Here is a 24,426-nt window from a genome sequence, read left to right on the forward strand (position 1 = left end):
GGTAGTGCTGCTGCTTTGCAGTAAGGAGACTACGGAAGATTGTGGGTTCGCTTCCCGGTTCCTCCCTGTGTGGATAGCGCTTTGAGTACTGAGAAAAGCGCTATATAAATGTAATGGATTATTTTTATTATTATTATTATTATTAAGACAGAAAAATCTGCAGCCAAAGTCATGGCAACTGTTTTCTGAGATACTGAATGATTTTTGCTCCTGGAGTTCATGCCACACAAGACAACCATAATCGGGGAGAGTTACAGCAACATAATGATCACTTTGCAGGAGTCAATCAAGGAGAAAAGATGAGGAAAACTCGCAGCAGGTGTGTGGCTTTTTCACGACAATGCACTGGTTTACGTGTCACGTCAGTCACAGGCTGCCATCCAAGAATGTGAGTTCCAGCAGCTGAATTGTCATGTCCTGCAGTCCTGACTTAGCTCCCTCAGATTATTTCCTTGTCAGAGTTTTGAAGAAATCTCCGTGGACAGCAGTTTTCAAGTGATGAAGACGTCAAGGCAAAAGGGGTCAAGGGGTTAAAGTCACTGCAGGAAAAGTGATTGAAGTGTATGGAGCTGTCAAAGGACTATATTGAAAAATAAAATTTTTTTGAAAACTCTTTTCTTTACTACTGAGGTAGATAAACTATTGAACGCCCCTCATACTACCTTCACTAGGTTGATGTCTTTGTTAATATGACATCATGCTGCATTTGGACTCAATAATGGAAATCATTGTCAACTCAGAATAGCATACTTGGATGTCTAAAATGTTCTTCAGCTAAATTTCTATACGAGCACAGAATATAAGCCTATCTCAGCTTTTACTGGGTTTTGCATCCAGTCAAGTTATCCTATCATCCTATTCAAAAAGCCTTTTTGTTGTTACTGAAAATTATTCAGTCATGCATACTGGTTCCAGCTAAGAATAAGTTTTTCATTTTCAAATTGTCACCAGAGTCTTTCCCCAACTTTAATTGTTGATGCACATTGTTCACATAAAATGAATAGAATACAAGTTCAAAAAGCAACTAGCAAGTACAGTACTGGCTTCACACACTCCTTCAGTGACCATGAATCCCTATCTATCAACCTAGCTTTATTTCTTAGGAACCATAACAGGAAATTATAATCCCCAGAGGAAACCCACATAAAAAATGCAAATCTCACAGATAAGACTTTTGGACTAAAAATCACCAGCATTCAGGTGCCAGGACATGACACTACAACCTTCTCTTTTATCACGATGTATTTAGTAAAGGATATGTATTTGTTCATTAAATACTATAGTAGTTTTTGCAATGCCTACAATAGAAAAAAATCAGTCAATTAAGAGTGTAGATAATATTTTTATCAAGTGAGCATTGCACTTTGGCATTTACTGGTTTTAAATAAATTGGATTGTAAATTATAATAATGTCTTAAAGATTAGCATTATTTTCGCATATTTAAAACTCTACATGTCAGTTATATGGCAGGCAGAAAAGTATAACAATTTCTATTTACATTTTGAAATAAATTCTTTAGTATGATGCATATGAATACACATTAAGACACTCCAGATACCTCCTAGAGTGCATAATATTCTCAAATAACGCTCACACTTAACATACAAATAGCTTTGTTAAAAAAGAAAAAATACACCAGAGGGGGCTACATTCATGGACAATCATTAAAATTCTATAGACTTAGTTATAAAGCATTCAATACAAACACCACACACATGCTCTGTACACCATGTAAAAAATCTATGAGACAAATAAAATCTTCTGATGCCACTCCTTCCTCTGCCACATAACCTGACTAAACAACTCCTGGTCAACAGTTGTTTGAATCTGTTAAAATTGTCCCCATGGTGTAATCGTGAAACTTCTAATGTGTTTCAGTGTTGCATTCCTTTATGTACTTGTACTAAAGCCTGAATCTTCAATTTACTCACAGGTTTTTACATTTCTAACTATATTGTTTGCTCTTTTAATCAATATGCAACAGTGCATTCTGATAATGATACTGTAAACATTAAATGCTTTTTGATGGATTTCACTTATTGCATTGCTGAGATTAGATATACTGGTTAGCAGAAGAGTTTTATCACTAACTGGTTTCCACATATCTATGTCAAGCACAAAAATTTGGTGCTGTGGTTGCATTTTCAGTATGACTACTTCAGGAAATAAATCTTGCACTTTGGGTTTGTGATCCTGTTTCTCACTGTAGTATTCCTTGCTAGGTGTGAAATCCCACAACAGCATACAAAATGCTATAATGACAGATGGATTTACAAATGCTGTCAAATGGAATCAAGACTACAAGGCCAAAATTATGAATTCAAATCCATTTCCAGTCCAAATTAAACATTTCTGCTGAATAAATATATCCAAGCTAGTTAAAACAAACAAAACATACTGCATATTTCCAGTAATAATTCATATTTAATAGACATAAGTATTCACTCTTCTTTTAGGCATCAGTGTAGCAGGATAGAAGGAACACAGTGCATTGGCTTCTCAAGTACAACTCCAATTAAATGACAGGCTGGTTGCACAAGTATCAGTTTATACTTAAAAAAACAATTAATGAATCAAATTATTAAAGAAATACATTTCTTTGTCATACTATAAGACCTTATTAAAAAGATCTTTAAATAAACATGGTTATTGATGTTTCCTAAACTAAATAACCAATATGCAACTGTATAATCAAAAAGTAACAGACATCTTCCTTTTCCTATCAATAACTTGGATCAATTAATAATTAGCCTAATTGAAACTATATACAGTACGTCATTCCATGTATTCATATGGGCAGCCTCAGACAGATTTCAAGTCCACATTGCAATTACATCAAGCGACAGAACATACCCATCTCCCTACTCTGTTTCAGAATCTTAAAAACAAGTAATAATTTTCCAGTGGAGCTGTTAGGTAGCTTCATAGTGTCTAAGTCTTGTTGGCGATTTTAAGAATCTGATTAGCATTGTCTTTGTGCATCTTAGATATGCATCACAGAATATCCTGTTTCATGCTCCACTGTTCAGTTCAATCAGCCTAGACAGCTTTATCTTGAGTTAGGTAGAATCATCAGAATCAGAATTCTCTTTATTGGCCAGGTACACTAATGCATAGGAATTTGTCTTGATAGTATTGGTGCAACATACAATGACAACACAAGATATACAAAAGATAAATATAAAATCTAAAATGCAGCATACAATGACAATGAGATAGTAGAAGTAAAATGCCCGGGTAGTCTAGTGTGCAGATATACACAGATACTGAGAAGAAGCTCAGATCTGATTAACAAGAATAACTGCACATGGAAAAAAAAACAGTTTAGGTGACAAGTTCTTTTAGCTTTCACTGCACAAAAAAGTTTGCCGGTGGGGGATGTCTTTGGAACAGGTGATGCTGTAGGTGAGTCGGATCAACAATGATCTTTGCTGTCCTCTTTCTTACCCTGGAATTAATAGGACTTCAATGTGCAGTAAGTTACAGCCTCTGATCCTTTCACAGACTTTGATGATGCGTTGCAGATTGGCCTTAGTCTGAACAGAGGCAGCACAAACTGGACAGTTATAGATGAGGTCAGAATGGACTCAATGATGGCTGTGTAGAATTGGACCAATATTTCTTGAGGGAGATTGAAATTCCTCAGCTGACACAAAAAAGAACATTCTATGTTGGGCTTTTTTAATAATGCATGTAATGTCATTGTTAAGGTTTTGTGACAGCACAGTGCTCAGAAACTTAAAGGATTCTGTCATCCTGACGGCTTTGCCATTTATAGCTAATGATTGGTGAGCAGGTGACTGTTTCCTGAAATCTGTGATCATCTCCTGAGTAGTTTGAATGTTAACATCCAAATTATTATGGCTGCCACGCAGTGTCAGATTTTCCACCTCTTGTCTGTATATGGAATCATCATTGTTTGAAATGATGCCTATTAATGTTACGTCATCTGCATATTTAATAAATTTGAGAGATAAATCGCCAGAGGTACAGTCATTGGTATAGAGTGAGAAGAGTAGTGGGGAAAGGAAACATCTCTGTCTGTGATCCAATGGCAGATTGAACTAGGCAGGTTAAACTGGGTGAATTTCTTATCTAGGAGCTATTTATATGAAGCTTTTAATTTACAAAGTCAATTGAAAATAATGGAGTTGCCAGTACAAGCTGATAGGCTTCAGGATCTCAAGAGTACAGAATGACCCTGTAATATAATTGCTGCTTCTCTGCATTGAGAGCTACCAGTAGTGACGGTTTATGCATGTGAGTGGCCAGCTAAGAAAAAATCCAGGAGCAGACCAAGGAAAAGCTGGAGAGATATCTCCTGAATGAATAGCTTTGGACCATCTAGGAGTTCCCAAAGACAAACTGGAAAAGTTGCTGAGGATAGGGTGGCCTGGCAAGTGCAGCATGATGCCACAGCAACCCTCAATAGGAAACACACATTTAAAGTTAAGTTAAATAAATTTTATTTTTATATTTTAACATTTTTGTTGTTTGAATAACTTGTGCATGTTGGTTTATGTAAAAGTTGTTAGGTTTTGAAGTTTTCTGTGTTTGTATTATAGTTCAAATATGTGTAAGAGCTCTTAGTCTGTAGTCAACTCACCCTGCTGTACTACAGTATATTGAAAAGAATTAAATTTCTTGGCACTATATGTGGGCCCAGTCATTCCCATTATGGGCAGAGGGGCTGTCTTCTTGGAGTTCTTCAATTTTGCTCCAAGTTTTCCTCCCATTTCTCAAAATTCACTGTTTAAATAAACTTGTAGCTAGAAATTGGCCCAATGTGACTGAATGTGGATGAACACATCGGTAAAAGTTTCCCAAGAAAAGCATACAGTGACAAATGGGTGTAGAAGGATTTTCCATAGCAATAAATGCTTGTAGTTACTGGGTTGCTCACTTCATCTTGGACAGTTGCTGTGGAGAAATGTGCTGTTTTTATAAAGCTGGTAAATAACTTCCCTCTACAGAGCTGGAGGTGTCCAAATCAATATATGTACAATTTAACTGCTGCCTGCAACAATAAATGCTGATATAAGGACAGGTGCTATTTTTAGACTTTGTAGGAGAGATTGTGAAATATGAAAGATGTCATTGAAGTCATGAGCTAAAGGTTTTCAAAACATGCTGTGAAATTCCCTCCAAAATGGATGCCATGTGGATATTCACTTATTTAAAATTAATCTTTGCGTCATTTGCAGAAACAAAGAAGAATGAATAATGTGGTGCTGCAAACAATTAAAAAGTGTGGTGCTTGGTATTGCAATCAAAGTGGGTGTAGAAGGCATTAAGTTCAACAGGGAGAGAAAATGTAGGTGAGGTTGGATTAAGATTTACTTTGCAGTCTGTGAACGTCTCTAGACCCCATCAAAGTTTGCATAAATCAACATAGCTGCCATATTCCTTCGGAGTCCATCTTCACTGGCTTCATAAGATCCTGGTGTGACACCTGTTCGACTCAAGATCATAAAGTACTGCAGTGGGCGATACAGGTACAACAGAATATTACCAGCACACAACTTCTTTCTTTCTTTTTTGTGTGTGTATGAGTGCTTGTTGATATTGTATTATTTTTGTGTTCTGGAGAGACATGCAAGCAAGAATTTCATTGGAGTATATGCGCTATGCACCATACATGTAACATGTGGAAAAGGATACCTGATAACTGAATACCCCCAAAAATGGGAGAACTTCCTCCATACAGACAATGATTTTAACTGAGAGACTATGTATAGAATTGCTAATGATTGTGGCATCATGTTTTTTTTATATATTAGAGTATATAAGAAGCAAACAGTCTGATACATTCTCTTCTTTATCTCTTCATCCCCTTTATAACATAAAACTATCATTTTAAAGCAAACTTATTCTGACAGTTGCCAGTGCACACTTGAAGCATCCTAGGTATTCTTTTCTCCTTTAAATAAGACATGCTTGTTAGGGGTACACCTCCCCTACAGCTCTCAGTAAAATCACAAATAAATAAATGTGACATGTATTTCCTTTGGTCATTTCACACACCTCACAGATTCCCCTCTGTGGAGATTACTGCAGAAGCCCAATTCATGTTGACAAACAAAGGCAACCAGGAATCAATTACTTGGAGCTGTTGTGCCTGTCTATCCGTGCATTGAGCCAAATAATTACAATTAATGCAATTAGGTAATGGTTTCAAGATTTACTCCAGTTCAGTCCAGATGTGACTTCACAGAAGGAGGAACACCAGCTCCCACTAATTTTACTTTCATCAGCTTTAACACAGTGATTGGTATAACCACATCAATTTCCAAAACTAAACTTCCTAATCAGCAGGAAGAACTGAAATAACTTTTCTTTTTTAAATCTTTATGAATGGAAGCTATGAGTAAGGGTGCGTAGGCTGGCAGGTTTAACAGCAATCATTGATTTGATGCTTACTGAAGTCAAATCCTAGTTAAGCTTCAAGCTCTCTCTGTCAAATTACTAAGTGGGATCACTTTAACTACAGAGAATATGTAATATGATAAAAAATGCCATTTTACTTTATTCATAAAACAAAACTCACACACACTGAACAAAAGAAAGAATACTCCTAAGCTTGCACTCTCCTCGTCAAATCCAGCTTTAATACCGTTGATTTTTAGGATCCATTAACCTGCTATAGAAAGCTAACATGGATCAAGTGATGTACATCACCCCTTTACCCTGAGACATTTTTAAACAGTGAATCTATAGAAACGTTGCATTGCTACAAGATACACTCATTTCAAAGCCTAACATGAGGTGAGCCATTTTTATAATTTTTGTAAATGTTTTTATATATTTTCCTCTCTAGCTCAGAAAACATACTTCTTAAAGATTTAAATATTTGCGGTTGCAGCAGGCACTATATGGAACAATTAAAATGTCAAAAAAAAGCCTGCTGTTAAAATTAATGTTCCCCAGTGTCAAAAAGATAACCACAATAGAGTGAATCAATTAATAAGGAAAGCAAACTTCACAGTGTGGATTGCATCACCAACTAAAAGTGATTTGTTATTTCTTACCGTAGAGTATTGTAAGCATGGAGACTGGCATCACCAAAAAACCCAACAGCATATCAGCTATGGCAAGTGACATCAGGAAATAATTTGTCGCGTTCTGCAGTTTCTTCTCAAGTGACACAGCCATAATCACAAGGATGTTGCCGGCGATGGTCAAAATGATTATAATCACAGTAAGCAGGGCCGACCAGTTCTTCACTGAAAAGCATGGTGGTGCCAAGTTCTCAGCACATGACAGATTACAGAGTTTCTCCGCATCCATGGTCTTGTTGCAGAAACTGGAGGTATTCCCATTCCCATAGGGCAGATCTGGCATGAACACCTCCAAGGGCACAATGGACACTGTACTTGTGTTTGAGGGACTCCTCTCGTCACCAAAGAAACTCATTTTCCAGGTTCTTCTGTCACACTTGCATTATGGTCTAATCAGTAGAAGCGGCTTTTAAAGAGCTTATGTATCATAGGATGACATGCTTGCAAACAATACCACTGTTTCTGCCAGCCTGTCATTGCCTTTGCAGTGATGACTTGTTTGAGTAGCCCCAGGAGAGTCATATATCCCATCAGGAAAACTCTTGTCAAAGAGCCAAAGGGTTAACCAACTTAGTCCATTTTGATGCTTCAGGTACACAGAAGGACCATTAGCACAGTTGAGAAGTGCTTACAACAGATCTGGCAGTGTGTCATTTTCTTGACCAGTGTTGTTTCCAGTCAGGTGTAGACACTCTGAGGGGGGAAATGCTCACAGCAGAGAGACTATAAAGTCACAGCTTGAGAAAGTACTTGCTGCTTCTGTACTATGGAGAGCAATCTTCTTTTTCCACCAGCACAATAATGCAGATTTAAAATCAAAAGACATGAAAAGAAAAGAAAAAACTCCACTCAGTATGTTTTTGTGCCTTTACAATAACCTCCTCTAATCCAGAAGGCACAGCTGCCATAGAAAATAAGCCTTGCACATGCACTGACTGTTTGCTAATATTCATTTGAATAGTTTTTAAGCTGTTTTTCCTAGTCAGTATGCTTAGATAGATAGATAGATAGATAGATAGATAGATAGATAGATAGATAGATAGATAGATAGATAGATAGATAGATAGATAGATAGATAGATAGATAGATAGATAGATAAAGACACTATATAAAGATAAAGACTTGTATTAGCACACAGATAAATAGATAATATAAGGCGCTATATAAAGTAAAGACTGGCATTAGACACACAGATAAATAGACAGATAGATAATGTAAGGCATACATAGACAGATAGATAATGTAAGGCACTATACAAAGTTAAGACTGGTGATAGATAGATAGATAGATAGATAGATAGATAGATAGATAGATAGATAGATAGATAGATAGATAGATAGATAGATAGATAGATAGATAGATAGATATGGATTCTAAGACTATTCAGTTTGTATACTTGTTTCATGTATAGAAGTGTTTATTTATTGTTTAACTAACAACTCAGCGTTTGCACAAATATAAACAATGACACCAATAAGAGACTTTACACAAGTACACATTTTAAGAAAAGCCACATAGAAGTCATACCTGCCAGTTTTCACACTTGTTTCTTTCCTTTTCCCTGCTCGGTGTTATATGCTCCACATTTCTGCTAGTCACTTACTGTAGAAAATCCTTAAGCACATTGCCATTAGCTTTGGAGGCTAAGAGTTATTTATCTTTTGTTACTACATTTAGTCAAAGCACTTCCCATGTACAAAGCAAAATTTCCAGTAATCTGCCATCATAGGTCTTCCTTTTTTTTTTTTCTTTTTCTTTTTAAGTCGAGCACAATATATAATAAACAGGCAATCCTCCAGAAGGAGGAGCGCTTTCAGTGCAACTAACATAAGCAGTCTTCAAATCGGGAATTCTCCTCTCCAGCAGGAGTGTGGCTTCTTACAGACTGCCTTCTTTCACTTAGTCAGACCTCCCACTGCCTTGCATGTCACAAACTAGTAGGTAGGAAGGGCAAGGCAGGCTGCATGAAATGCTAGAGGTTACATGTTTTCTTGACAAATGTGAATGTTACATTTTTGCAGAAGCGACAAGAAAACAGGACAGCTCTGTCTATCAGCCACTATGATTGCTTAGTGACCTTCTTTGTAGCTCAAGATATAAAAAAAATCTGATAGAGTAAAAATCTTTGACTATCTGTTCTTGCATGTCAATGTCTATTTTATCCTTTCTTTTGTATTATTATTATTTAAAAAGAGAGACTTTCATCTATAATTGGACAGTGATATAATTACTATATAGGCGGTATGGTAGTGAGGAACGTTAATTTCCTATTAAATGTGTGCATACTTCACTGTAATTTTTACAGCTCATTAAGCTTTTAAAAAAGAGCACACCCAGGGATTCTTATTAAAGATTTACATACCCAACTCAAAGACAGCTTCTCAAAGCAACTGTTAACATACCACGTCAGAGCCTCTGTTAACATCGGGCTTGATGCCCAACTGGTCCAAAGCCAGTAAGTTGCTTTAATTCATTTTTGCAATCTGCAAAATTCCATTTGCAGTAACACATATGAAAGACAAATGCAGACATGGCTGTTATATTAGGAAATTAATTAGGGTGATATAATGGTGCCCTGCTACGGCCTCACAGTTCCATGGACCTGAATTCAATTCCAAACTGGGTGACTGAATGTCTAAAGTCCTTCTCTGTCCATATTCCAGATTCCTTCCACAATTCCAAAGGAATATAAATTATATTGACTGGTGACTTTATAATAGTCTTGTGAGTGCATGAATTGGCATCATGTCCTACTTCAGTCTTGATGTCATCAAGTTAAACTTTCTGAATAATGTAATAGAAACATCTAGTACCAAAACAGTAAGTTTATGTATATGACCTGACATGCTGTGTTATTACCATATACTATGTAAGCATGCAGGTAATTAAAAAATGAGAGACGCTTCAGTCTCTACAAATAACATAAAAATGCATATGAAATCACTAAACATTTGTGAGATAAGAGTAGTCCAATGTTAATAAATATTAATCCTTACAAAAAAAAAAAAAGAAGAATCCCAAGGTATTTAAAAGGCACTCTGTTATATTTTATTGCCTCAAAAAAGATGCATCACAATGGGTGTGAGTGCATGTGTGCCTGCTGAAGTGCAAGTAGAGACAATTTCCTGTTGCTAGGTGCTGAGCTTGGTTACACATCTAAACAGAAGCAGCAAATGCACTTTCTCACACTGGATTTAAATGTCTAATTGATAATGCAGAACGTTTGCATTTGTTTTTGGGCTTGTGTGCAATAGAGTTATGCCTTTTCTTTAGATAGAATGAGTGTGAAAACTGAGCTCAAAAAGTCCAGACCACAATAATATTACATTTTTTTTTAGACTGTATTTGCTTTTATGTACGGTTGCAGGTCTAGAAACCACCAAGAGGTTTTTAATCCTTTCGCTACAGTGATGCCCAGTAGTGAGACAAATAGCTTTGTAGAAAGTCACAACCTCTACTCTAAAAAAATTGCAGGCTTAGCAACTTGTGTGTCCTTAGAAATATTTTTAAAGAGTAAAGAGTGTTGCTTTCAACATGAATGTTCTATCTTAATTTTTTACATGCTCTCTTGATTATTTACACAACAGCTTTATCTACATTGCATCTTCAGGCTTGCATGAAAGGATGCTGGGCCCTGGGGAAGAGAGTGTAGGCAGATTCCAGCTGTTGACAGCATCACTTTGTAAATTACATATCACTCAAGTGTGTGACACAAACATGGCGACTTTTGAAATTACTCAGGAGAAAGTACTGACCTTTCTGATATGAGAATTTTCAAGTATGGAAAATCCATTATGGCATTTCCTTCTTTACCTTGGTAAGATTCTTCTCTCATATTTACTCTGGCATCAGTGCTCAGCTGATGGGCTGATTCCTCATCGTCACCCTGCTGATACCCAGTACATAGTTAAGTCCTCCAAAACTCTGTCAAGGTATCGAAAAGACATGGCTGGTTCCAAGTCTTGTTCGTTTCATGTCTTTGTATGGGTTAAATTTGTTTCAACAGGGTGGTTAAGGCCTATTACTGATTAAAACAATATTGACAAATCAGAAGGGCTGAGCAATTGTTTGTACATCAAAATATTTTATTTCAAAATTAAACCTCCATCCCAAGTGAACAAATCAGGCATTTCAGACTTGTAAGGGTCTATGATGTCCATTATGTAAAAAGAAAAAACAATTAACATTGGACACCTTTAAACAAATAAGTTAGAAGTAGCACAAATGTTGGAGGGCTGAAAAAGTTTTCAGTGCATTCATCCATTTATCCATTTCACAAACCCACTTAAGGGAACTGACACTCATGACTATTTTTGAAATTTGTGAAAGGTTTCTTATGGTAAATATTGCAATTCAATTTCAACAACAATATTTTAATTATTGCCTTGTGAACGTGTTTCCTCCATTGTTAGTTTCTGCCTTGCATCCTCTTATGCAAGGAGAGGTTTTGTTGCTCTACGGTCCTGAACTGAATTTATTGGATTTGGTAATGGATGCATGAATCAACCTGTTAGTCATTGAATGTGTAAAAGTTATACATATATACTTTCATCCAAGAGTGTACTATAACTATAATCCTTTATTAACTGTTGAAACTACATAACAGAGTTAACTCCATTTTATGTTGTTATAAGGAAGATCCTTCCATCCATCTTCTAATATTACTGTATCATAGCTGGGGAGCAGAGCCCATCCCAGCAGCATCATGTAGATCAGGAGTGTCCAACTCCGGTCCTGGTGGGCCGCAGTGGCTGCAGGTTTTCATTCTAGCCCTTTTCCTATTCAGTGACTAGTTTTAATTGCTATTTAACTCCTTTTCCCTTCATTTTAATAGCCCTGTTTTTACAGATTCAGTCCTCCGAATTGATTCGTTTCTTCATTAAACGGCAGCAAAACAGAAATGAGATGTGAAATGAGCCAACAGATGACCAGCTAAATTGGAACGTCAAACTCCAACCAATTTCACTCCAACCAGTTTCTTAATGAGAAGCCAATTCTTGCTGCTAATTAAAGCCGTTATTGAAAATCATGACTTGTTGCTGCTCTCGTTCTGCCAGAGCAGACTGTTGATTTTCTGTTTTTTCTAAGACCACCATCAAGATGTTTTGGTGACCTGAGCAGACCAACATGTCCAAGACCTTCACCTTTCTTTATTTTCAGGTTAGCTGGTCATGTTTTGTGTCTCATTATTGTTTGGCACCTCATTAAAGAAAAAGAAACAACTAAGGGGTCTGAGTCATGTCAATTAAAACTAAGGCAAAACAAGTTAATCAGCAGAATAACGGCTCACAAATTAAGAAGATGGTTAGAATGAAAACCTGCAGCCACTATGGCCCAACATGACCGGAGTTGGAAACTCCTGATGTAGAGGAACTAACTCCAAACAGTACCTGAGGTTAACACCTCTCAGCTCCTCAAACAGAAAACAGATAGAGAATGACAGAAATTTAGAGTCATTCAAAGCATATCCTACAATTACCCATTGCTGTTTTTATGTTTTAGTTCTTTTTCTTTTTTTATGCAGCACAAGCAGTCAAATGGCTGGTTTCCAAATGCTGCCATACATTTTCTTTACATCTGGGTAATGAAACGTAGTATTTCCAGTCTATTTCTTTCATTACCTATTAGACAGTAGAAACCTGAACTGTATATGACCCCATAGTTTTTAACTCCAAACTCTCGGTGGGTATACAATATCACAGAATATCAAAGACTCTAAAGATGCAATGAATGTGAGACCATCACAGTTATGCCGAGTGCAATGCAATTCTTCAGAAGATATAAAAAAAGTTTTACAAAAACTGCAACTCGGAAATGAACTTCCTTCTTAGAGAATGGTTGAGAACCATTACACAAATTGTCACGATGCCACTCCTGTGCGCCTCTAGCTCCACCCTTCCAGGGGCTCCATATAAAGGACTGTTGTCATTTCTTACACAACATCCATTGGGGAATCTTTTTGCAGAGAACTTTTTTGACTAATTTACCTTTTAATGGTTGAATCCATCCATCCATCCATTATCCAACCTGCTGAATCCGAACACAGGGTCACGGGGGTCTGCTGGAGCCAATCCCAGCCAGCACAGGGCACAAGGCAGGAACCAATCCTGGGCAGGGTGCCAACCCACCGCAGGACACACACAAACACACCAAGCACACACTAGGGCCAATTTAGAATCGCCAATCCACCTAACCTGCATGTCTTTGGACTGTGGGAGGAAACCGGAGCGCCTGGAGGAAACCCACGCAGACACGGGGAGAACATGCAAACTCCACGCAGGGAGGACCCGGGAAGCGAACCCAGGTCCCCAGGTCTCCCAACTGCGAGGCAGCAGCGATACCCACTGCGCCACCGTGCCGCCCTGGTTGAATCTCATTTCAATATTAATATCAATAAATGCTGGAGACTGATTGCCCAGCAGCCCATCTAGGATTGGCAAATTATCCTCTTTTTGTTGCTACTGGAGCTAAGATAATGGTGGATTAAGCAAAGGTTTCTACTGGGTATAGTGCTGCCTGTTGTTGGTTGCAGTTGAGGATTGAAAAAAAAACAGTTTAAAGACATTACTTATATGTCTGGACATCTCTCTAGGGAAACTTGTGGCTGTAAGAAATGTTTCTAACTGACACTAAGATGTAATGCTTCATAGCATTATGACTTCGCTTTACCTACAAGCGGTTGTATTTTGCATAACTAAGTTGATCCTCAGTTTCTTTATACCTCACAGAGTAAACTGTTTTCTTTCCCTGTTTTTGGTATATTACCTATATTTACTGTTACCGATGCACACAAAAGCCACAGGTGAATGTACATGTACTTGGCAGAATTATACATACTGTAGTTTAAGTGACCTAAACATATTGCATTAAATTGCTACACATTATTCAATACTCCATCTTTTGACACAAAGTTTTTTTTATTAACAAGTTATTGGTAAATAACAGCTTTATGTTTATTAATCAGCACTAAATATTAATCTGTCTATTGAAATTAAGTTCTACATATTCTATTATGATGTAATGCTTTAGAATACTGGGTTCAATTCTTGTTCTGGCCATAATCAGTTGGCAACTTTGACATACTAATGTCTTTGTGGGTTGTGTTGAATGGCGACTGTAAATTGGTTCAGTCAGAGTGAGCTCCGTTCAAGGGAAAGGCTTGGCAAGCAGATTAAATCACTCCTGATAGTGCCAGAAGTAGTAGCTCTATTTCTTCATGATACTTAAAACGAATAAGTTGGTTCAGAAAAATGGATGGAAGGACATTATATTTATAAAAGTTGTTACAATCTCCATGCTCTTTTTAACATATAATCTTTGCAGAAATATTAATATCAAGCTGATTAAATCTGGAGATGATATTAAACTGGAATGGAAAATAATATAGGATCAGCCAAATCATTCCAAATGAAACTGGACAGAACATAGACTTTGGTAGATTTGTTACATAAATAAATGTAAAGTGTTACATGTAGGAGACATGCAAATTAATTTTGAATACACAATGGGAGGATTGTAACTTGAAAATACCCCTAATAAGAAGGACCAGGAGTCATAGTGCTATGCTAACAATAAGCCATGGATTACAAGTGACATCAAGGGCCTTTTGAACCAGAAGAAAAGGGCTTTTAAAGGCGGTGATCAGCATGAGCTCAAGCGTGTGCAGAAGGAACTCAGAGTCCAGCTCAGGGCGGCAAAGGAGCAGTACAGGAGAAAGCTGGAGCAGAAGTTGCAGAATAACAGCATGAAGGAAGTGTGGGATGGGATGAAGATCATCACTGGCTGCAGCTCAATGTGGGGTGCCACCATCGAGAGAGACGTGTAGAGAGCAAACCAAATGAACAACTTCTTTAACAGGTTTGATCACCCTAACCCACTCTCACCTCGGGGTACTACACCCTCCACCCATCCTTCTGCTGATACCAGCATAGGAGAGACATCCCCACCCACAATTACAGCAGCGTAGGTGAGCAAAGAGCTGAGGAGACTTCATGCCAGCAAAGCAGCGGGTCCAGATGTAGTATCGCCACGACTGCTTAAGGTCTGTGCGCCGGAGCTGGGGAGTCCTCTACAGTGCATCTTCAACCTGAGCCTGGAACAGGGGAGAGTCCCGAGGCTTTGGAAAACATTGTGTATCACCCCAGTCCCAAAGGTATCATGTCCTAGTGAGCTGAACGACTTCCGGCCTGTCGCTCTGACGTCACATGTGATGAAGACCATGGAGCGGCTGCTGCTTCACCACCTGAGGCCACAGGGATGCCACACCCTCGACCCTCTTGAGTTCGCATACCAGGAGAAGGTGGGAGTGGAAGATGCCATCATCTATATGCTACACCAATCACTCTCCCACTTGGACAGAGGCAGTGGTGCTGTAAGAATTATGTTTCTAGACTTCTCTAGTGCCTTCAACACCATCCAACCTCTGTTCCTTAGGGACAAGCTGACAGAGATGGGAGTAGATTCATACCTAGTGGCATGGATTGTGGACTATCTTACAAACAGACCTCAGTATGTGCGTCTTGGGAACTGCAGGTCTGATATTGTGGTCAGCAACACAGGAGCGTCGCAGGGGACTGTACTTTCACCAGTCCTGTTCAGCCTATATACATCGGACTTCCAATACAACTCGGAGTCCTGCCACGTGCAAAAGTTCGCTGACGACACTACTATCGTGGGCTGCATCAGGAGTGGGCAGGAGGATGAGTATAGGAACCTCATCAAGGACTTTGTTAAATGGTGCGACTCAAACCACCTACACCTGAACACCAGCAAAACCAAGGAGCTGGTGGTGGATTTTAGGAGGCCCAGGCCCCTCCTGGACCCCGTGATCATCAGAGGTGACTGTGTGCAGAGGGTACAGACCTATAAATACCTGGGAGTGCCGGCTGGATGATAAATTGGACTGGACTGCCAATACTGATTCTCTGTGCAAGAGAGGAAAGAGCCGACTATACTTCCTTAGAAGACTGGCGTCCTTCAACATCTGCAATAAGATGCTGCAGATGTTCTATCAGACGGTTGTGGCGAGTGCCCTCTTCTACGCAGTGGTATGCTGGGGAGGCAGCATGCCTGGACAAACTGATGAGGAAGGCAGGCTCTATTGTAGGCATGGAGCTAGACAGTTTGACATCCATGGCAGAGCGACGGGCACTCAGCAGGCTCCTATCAATTATGGAGAATCCACTGCATCTACTAAACAGTGTCATCTCTAGACAGAGGAGCAGCTTCAGCGGCAGACTGCTGTCACTGTCCTGCTCCACTGACAGACTGAGGAGATCGTTCCTCCCCCAAACTATGCGACTCTTCAATTCCACCCGGGGGGATAAACATTAACATTATTCAAAGTTATTGTCTGTTTTTAGCTACATTTTTATTACTCTTTAATTTAATTTTTTTTTGTATCAGTATGCTGCTGCTGGAGTATGTGAATTTCCCCTTGGGATTAATAAAGTATCTATCTATCTCTATCTATCTATCTAGTGGACTCATCATTATCTACATCCAAATGTATACAATGATGACTAATATGATGTTAGGTTGTATAAAATAATGTGTGCCTTACAAGTCAAAGGTGTTTATATTTAAGCAATGTAACGTATTAGAGAGGCCTAACCTGAAGTACTGCATGCAGTTTTGGTCTCCATATCCCAAAACAGACATAGCAACACTAGAGCAGAGATCTATTTTGTGGTGTCACGGCCCAGTTTTTGATACGCCAATGTGAATTTTTACTCAATGAATTTACCACAACCAAAATGGAGTCCCCTGTGTGAATTTAATGTGAGCATTAAACTGTTGTGGGGAGGTCCCATGCAATCATCAATGTTATATTAATCAAGCGCTATTGTCAATAATGTTCCTCCATGGTGAATCCTAGAACAATCATCATAGTGGGGGTTACAGAGGTTGTCCAGGGTTGACCCAACTCACCTGCTGATGCGCTGAATCTAGCACAATTGTCGGAGACGTGTGTGGTTGCAGTTGCAGGGTTTCATCAGATTCCACCAGCAATGCTGTCGCAGTCCACAGGTTGGGAAATGCTGCACTAGAGAAAGTACAGAGAAGTCCGACTGGGCCGATTCCAGTACTGAGAGGTATGAGGTATGAGCAGACTGAAGGAGCTGAACCTTTTCAATTTAAGCAAATTGAGACTAACAGGTGGCATGATTGAATTGTTTGAAACTATGAAGGGAATTAGTACAGTAGATACAGTAAAATAAATTCTTCAATAAGAATATGGGAACACTGATGAAAACTTGTTAATTGTAGATTTCGCAGAAACATTAGAAAGTTTTTCTTCACCTAGTGAATATTAGATTTATGGAATAAATTACCAAGTAGTGTGTTTGACAGTAATGCTTTAGGGAATCTTCAAAATTTGACTTTATATCATTTTGGAGAAGTTACCTGAACAGGACTTACAAGCTTGTTGGGCTCAATGTTCTTATCAAAAAATTCTAATGTTCTAAAAAACTATTTAAAACACTAAATAAAATTATTACAGCTTAATGTTTCCTAATAAAAACTGGTCTTTTCTTCATGACAATTGTATTTCTCACATTGTAGAACATGCCATTAGTGATGACCGAACATTTCCGAGTTAGCTTTGCTGTGAGTTCCCCAAAATCGCCAATCTGGGCGAACTGCATTAAAGTCAAATTGGAAGGACTAACTGAACTAAATTTGACTAGATTATAATATTGCAATCATCTTTAAAGTGTCGCTGAGGGCTAGGGAAACATCTACTAACGACACTGGAGCAATTATTGTGGCCAAAATGGTGACCTGACCTGTGCGGCAGTAGTGCCAACCACTACACCACTGTGCCTTCGGGAGATCAAAGAAGAAAGAACGCAGTCAGAGACATGCGAACATATATTTCATCAAAACAAAGCAGAAATGCTGTAATCATAGTCAAACATTAGAAAAAATATGTAGATCTTTGAAAGGCAGAAAATTCAAAGTGGCGGGTTCATGATTGAAACCGCTGGCTCATTCTGTTTTTTGAAGTCGAGCTGAGGGCTCTGCAAACTGTCTGTGCTGATGCTTTGCACTTTTTATTTTATCGAACTGATAGAAACCTTTTGTAAACATTTCCAAAATCTTTTGTTATTATATTATTTCACCAGTAACGGCACACTGCACGACATGCAGTGAATACACTTGACTTGAGCATTCATAGTTGTCATACTCTTTCTCTGTACATTTAGCATTTGTTTGCTCAGAGGTTGATGCACTTGCTGTTTCTTGAGCAACTCTTCTTTTCTCCACCCTAGTGGCCCACTTGTTCTCTTGCTTTTGTCTGCATCTTTTCGTGTTAAAACTGATTAAGTCAGTTTTTGTGTTGCAATTACTTAGTACGTTTTCTTTAATTTTTCACTTTAGCAGGCACTTAAGTCTTCAATCTGCCTAAAGAATGATTTAAGAAATGAAGAGGTAGGGGAAGTGATGGTGAAGGTGGTTGGGAATGAGAACGGTGCCCATACGCATACGCCACACGGCCGCATTGCTGGCCTCTGCTGAGAGTTGATTCTACAATAAAATAAAATTAAAATAAAAAGAGGAATAACCTTGGAGGTCAATCATCACCCCAAAATCGAATAGTAGATGTCACGTAGTATACGTGTACCAAATTTCAGGTCAATAGTTCAAACGGTTTGCAAGATTTAAAATCCTGGGCAGACAAATGGACAGCCACGGTAGCGTATTATATAAGAAGATAGAGTCTCCTCTGTTGGAGGGGGGTTGTCAGGCTCTTGGAAGTTTGTTTTCACTCTCGCCGTGTCATGTGACTAATTATTATGTATGCATAGGTCACGCTCCTCCTTCTCTTATGCTGACATGAAACTTGAAGATCGACCTGAACATTTGGCTACAAGCACAGATAACTCGTCCCACAGAGTCCGTAATGCAAATGATCAGCATTATATACCTGGGGGTCGGTCACATCAATGTTGGCTTTTACAGTTCCAGAGGATGTCGCACTGGCCTTGCAAAGCATTATTGGTATTAAAAAAAAATTCTCCTAAACCGGCTGAATTACCAGTAAATAATTCGACGGACAAAGACGAATGTGAACGCAGCAAATTCACTGTGAATTATGCTTTGGCGAAATTCACTGCAACACTAGTGGCTATTCAGTTGAGTTTATGGTGACTAAAGTAAAGGGAATGTTAAAAGAGGTTTTGGAAAATGCTGCAGTGTTACCTGTTTGTCTGTTTTCTACAGAGTCCATATGCCATCAACTTTGAGAAAGAACAATAAATGAGACTCCGCCCACCTCTATTTCCCTGCCTTCGCCCACCTGTCTGGGCCTACTCTTTTCTTGTGCAATGATCAGATGTCAGTACTGACCTGTAAAACACTGCAGTGTAATAGTCATTCCTGGTGATGTGGTTGCATACCAACCACCTCTTGAGTCAACTCACTTTTTGTTTTGTGTTTCTTTTAAAACAGTGATTGAAACAAACACAATTCAAAACATAAGCAAAACAGGAAAAGCATATTTGTAATAGAGTTTATATACAAACATTGTTTCACATACAGTATTTATGCATGCATAATCAAGGACTGCTTGCTAATAAAAGTGTTAGGTAAAAGTTACAGAAAGCTGTGAAGTTGTGAGGATAGTTGCCTGCTTTGTTCAATGTGGTAATGCTGTTTAAAGGAGCCTGCCACTGTTAAAAGTTACATTGAAAACTTAAGAACTGCGTACCTAACAGTGCAGACAGAGAATGACAAGAGATTTAGAGTCTCTCTGAATATGTGCTAGATCTATCTAGGGAATTGTTGCTGTTATTTTTTTATTTGCTTATTTTCTTTTGATAACTCAGCATAACCCATCAAATGCTGAGTTATATCCTTCTCAATTTGAAAATAAAGAATAGTATTTCAATTTCCGTGCCTTCATTACTTAACAGATAGCTTGAACCTGAACTGTACATATCCGTCATATTTTTACAGGATCTCATTTTGTTTATAATGGAAAAATATGACACAATTGCTAAAAATATGGTGATAGTGAAAATGTGAAAACTGTATGACTCCGAGTGCAGCAAATAAAAATAAATTAGTTTTGTTTATTGTTCTTTTAATAAGAGGTTAAATGTTTTGTAACATATTTAATGGTTGGCTATCCGTCTTAGGTTTGATAGTCTTCAATTTACATTTCCTTGGAATTTATGTCTTCACATTTGTATTAAGTCTCAAGGTTAAAAAAAAAAACACAAAACAATATCTAAAAAGCTATTAGTGATTCAGTCTTGTAGCAAGGTCTCAGGGACAGCCTTGTAGCATTAAATATGTCCTCTTAGACATCTACTGCGTTTGTATTTTCTACCTAATGAAGTAAAGTGAATAAACTTGAAATAGGTTTTCTTTATTAAAACAAATGATTATTTTGGATGTGTCTCACACATGTATATCATCAGTTGGGCACTGTACCTGATCCTTCTCTTTCACCCTGCAGCTCTGTTTTGTTATTATAGGCTCCTAGGATGACCATATTTCCCTTTGCACTCTTTTTTATGTAAACCTATATAATGCTTCTGTGCTTACCTATATATGTTTACTACCAGATAGCTGTCTGTCCACCATGCTGTCTACATAGGGCCTGGCAGCATGGCCTATCTGAATATGGCCATCGAGGCGGATGGAAAATAATAGGGCGAGACCCTACAGACTTCAACCTCCTCTTATTGTGGCTCTGTAGCCTCTTAAACACCAATAAGACAGATCAAGCACAAACTTCTGCTCCAGTTCAGCTTTGTCAGTATTTTCTTCAATTTCAATGGATGCATAAGTGTAGTTTCAAACAAACAAGAAAGAAAGGATATACAGGTAATAAAGTCATAAACTGGCTGAGATGGTGCTCTTCTTTTCAATCAGACTCTGGGGTTAGCAACAACTGATTTATCCAGCTCTCTTGCACATTATAATTAGATAGTTAGACAATTGTTTAAACATTTATATTGTTATACCTTAATAAAAAAGTATGAATTAGTGTCATCTTCTTCTTCTTTTGGCTGCACCCATTAGGGGTTGCCACAGCGGATCATCTTTTCCATATCTTCCTATCTTTTGCATCTTGCTCTGTCACACATCTGTCACCTGCATGTCCTCTCTCGTCACATCCATAAACCTTCTCTTAGGCCTTCCTCTTTTCCTCTTGCCTGGCTGCTCTATCTTTAACATCGTTTTCCCAATATACCCAGCATCTCTCCCCTGCACATGTCCAAGCCAAAACAATCTCACCTCTTTGACTTTGTTTCCAAACCATCCAACCTGAGCTAACCCTCTAATGTACTCATTTCTAATCCTGTCCATCCTCATCACACCCAGTGCAAATCTTGGCATCTTTAACTCTGCTACCTCCGGCTCTGTCTCCTGCTTTCTGGTCAGTGCCACCATCTCCAACCCATACAACAAAGCTGGTCTCAATACTGTCCTGTAGACCTTGCGTTTCACTCTTGCTGGTACCCGTCTTTCATAACATACTCCTGAAGCTCTTCTCCACCCATTCCACCCTGCCTGCACTCTCTTTTTCACCTCTCTTCCACAATCCCCATTACTCTGTACTGCTGATCCCGAGTATTTAAACTCCTCCACCTTCGCCAGCTGTACTCCCTGCATCCTTACCATTTCTCTAACCTTCCTCCCATACACACACATGTATTCTGTCTTGTTCCTACTGACCTTCATTCCTCTCATCTCTAGAGCATATCTCCACTTCTCCAGGGTCTCCACAACCTGCTCCCTACTCTCGCTACATATCACAATGTCATCAGTAAACATCACAGTCCAATTGAATGAATTGGCGTAAGTCATAATAATTCAGTTTGTTCAGAAGAAATGCAATAATTTACTTCATGAGGTAGATGTACATAATTAACAAAAATAGTTGCATGACATATTTGAAATATTAAAATGTGTACTTAGATTTAAATGTTTAAAGTCTAAATATTCTGGATTGTAATTGGAATTTTTCTACCTCTAATAGAGGTCCATAGAGGGCTAGATCCCTAATACAGCATATAAACATAACTGACCTTGAAATAGTGTAAAATGATACCCAACGTTCTTATGTTTGAAATTTGTCATTTTAACCTTATGGGACTGGCTCTTACGAGGGGTAGGACCACCAGTAAAGAACCGGAAATTAAAAATATTATTTTTATGATAAGAAATCTCAAAATAGCATAAAATAACACCCCTTAAGCCTATAACACAGATCCCCATTTTTTTGTTTGACCCCTCATTTCCCATTGGGTATACACAACTTCAAGTCCTTCTTATCATTTTGGTTTACTGTTTATCATAAGGGTATAATTTCTGCACAGAATGTGCCTAAACATTAGGGGTTTTCATGTATAGAGGGCCAAAAAATGGGCGGGGGGTGGGCAAGATTGTGGAGTCCTACAAAACATAATTTGACATCAAGATGAGTTATACATCATATGTGGAGGGTTTCTCATACTAGTGAGTCAGGAGACACAAAAAAATAAAATAAAATCTGGACAAAATAATTCAGTAATTCCTTTGAGCGCAAAAATGAATATCAACCTATATGCTAAATTTTATTCTTTGTGACAAACTTTGTGTATCTTTCTCAGGCTTCAAGTTCCATGAGTTAGTTAGCTTGCCATGAGCACCCATAGACCTAGTTCTAAAACTAGGTCCACTTTAATTGTGTTCCGGAAAAGTTTGATTATGAGACTGAAATTTTATATTGCTCTTTGTATGGATCTTCCTCTAAGATAGGAAGGACAAAACACTCTGAGCAACATAACTCTAAGTATGTATGAGACAAAGAAAGCATCTGCAGTCCTAGGAGGGGTAGGTGAAGTGTGAAAGTGCACCACAAAAAAATGTATTACCATTATTTATCTGTCCTTCATCTCAAACCATTTCCTTGTTTCTGTGGTGATAAACAAACATATATGCACATACTGTTACTGTTTTATTTATATGACAGTTGCTTGAATATCATGGCATTTGACATCCATCCTTGTATCCACTGTAAGGCACAGTTCAGGGCTGGTCGAAGCCAACTTGGAGTCTTGGGTTGAAGTACTTTGCTCCTCGTTGTCTATTGTGGGTAGTCGGTATTATTAGACTTCAAATACCTGGGGATCTAGAATACGTGCCCTTTTCAATGGTACACACAGCATCCCATAGTGTTTATATTGCAGACTTTAAGGAGTGCGCATGCCTTGGAGTACAGAGCCATTCATAAACAACATCCAGTGGGTAACGATGACCGGAGGATGGCCTGCTTAGGTTTACTTTTATTAACGTTGCCCATTCATTATCATCTTAGTTTGACTAGCTTAGCCCCCTCTGTGTTCGCAGCACAGATGCTTTAAAACACAAATGGCTGTGCTTTATGTACAGTATATACCCCAGAAATTATTATTATACTTTTATAACCTTCGGGGCTCCCCTTAACTTTCATAAATGCTGCTCCATTTATGACAGATGATGGCGCCCTAGGCTGCCACCTATTTCACCTAATGGATTGATCAGCTCTGGCACAGTCACACACATTGCCACACTGATCCAATTTAGTGTCTGCAATTTTGGGATGCGGGAGGAAAAAAAGGAGTAAAAACAACAACAACAAAAAAAAACGATACAGAATGTCCAAACTCCTCAAAGACTTTGACCAGGCTCTGATTTAAACCAGTCTCCTGGTGCATTGATGTAGTCCTAAGCATGGTGCCACTACGTAGCCCTTAACCTCCTTAGCATTAGACCTGAACATCACTTGGGCTATGAAAACAGTGTTAAAAGCTTTAGTCCTGAGAGCCACTCTGGCAACTGTATAGACATGTCTCATATAAGCGTTAGACCTTAGGATTACTCGGTCTGTAAAAATGCTAACAGAGTTAGTTCTGAGTATTACTTGGGCAATAGTATAGACGTGTATTGTGGAAGCATCAGGCCCGAGTGTTACCCGGCAACGGTGTAGACCCATCTTCTCCTAGCCTCATAATGGTGTCTCGTAAGAAACATTATTCAACAGCCCAGGTGTTGCACGCTCTTGAGAGTGATATGAGCAGTAATGTTGAGGAGTCTCTCATCAGCAGTGATGATGAAGCAAGTCTGTCTTCAGGCAGCGAAATTGAAACGGAGAGTGCAACTGAAAGTGATTCTGATGAATCCAAAAGTGACATTCGCATTTGGGTTTCTGTTAACCCTGCTGCAAATAAAGTAGCATCACCTTATTTAAATTTTGAATACAATTGAACGTTGAAAGCCAAGATCCACTTACTTATTTGTTATTTCTTGATGATGATGTGATCAAAAAAATTGTTGAGACGAAACGTTATGCTGAACAGTGTCTGTAAATGACTGTATACCTAAGTA

The 24,426-nt window shown here is 38.5% G+C and overlaps 1 protein-coding gene across 1 annotated transcript in view; it reads right to left on the minus strand.

Annotated features, from left to right (window-relative positions):
- LOC114651127 (5-hydroxytryptamine receptor 2A-like) overlaps nt 1-8,950 on the minus strand; it is a 203,734-nt gene extending 194,784 nt beyond the window's left edge. The window contains exons 1-2 of the mRNA XM_051926613.1: nt 8,587-8,950; nt 7,030-7,840 (exon numbers count right to left, since the gene is read on the minus strand). Of these exons, the coding sequence (XP_051782573.1) occupies nt 7,030-7,414 (385 nt within the window). The 5' untranslated portion in view covers nt 7,415-7,840; nt 8,587-8,950. The remainder of the gene's footprint in view (nt 1-7,029; nt 7,841-8,586) is intronic.
- Between the last annotated feature and the right edge of the window lie 15,476 nt (nt 8,951-24,426).

This window comes from Erpetoichthys calabaricus, chromosome 4, assembly GCF_900747795.2.
Source record: "Erpetoichthys calabaricus chromosome 4, fErpCal1.3, whole genome shotgun sequence".
NCBI classification, from domain to species: Eukaryota; Metazoa; Chordata; class Cladistia; order Polypteriformes; family Polypteridae; genus Erpetoichthys; species Erpetoichthys calabaricus.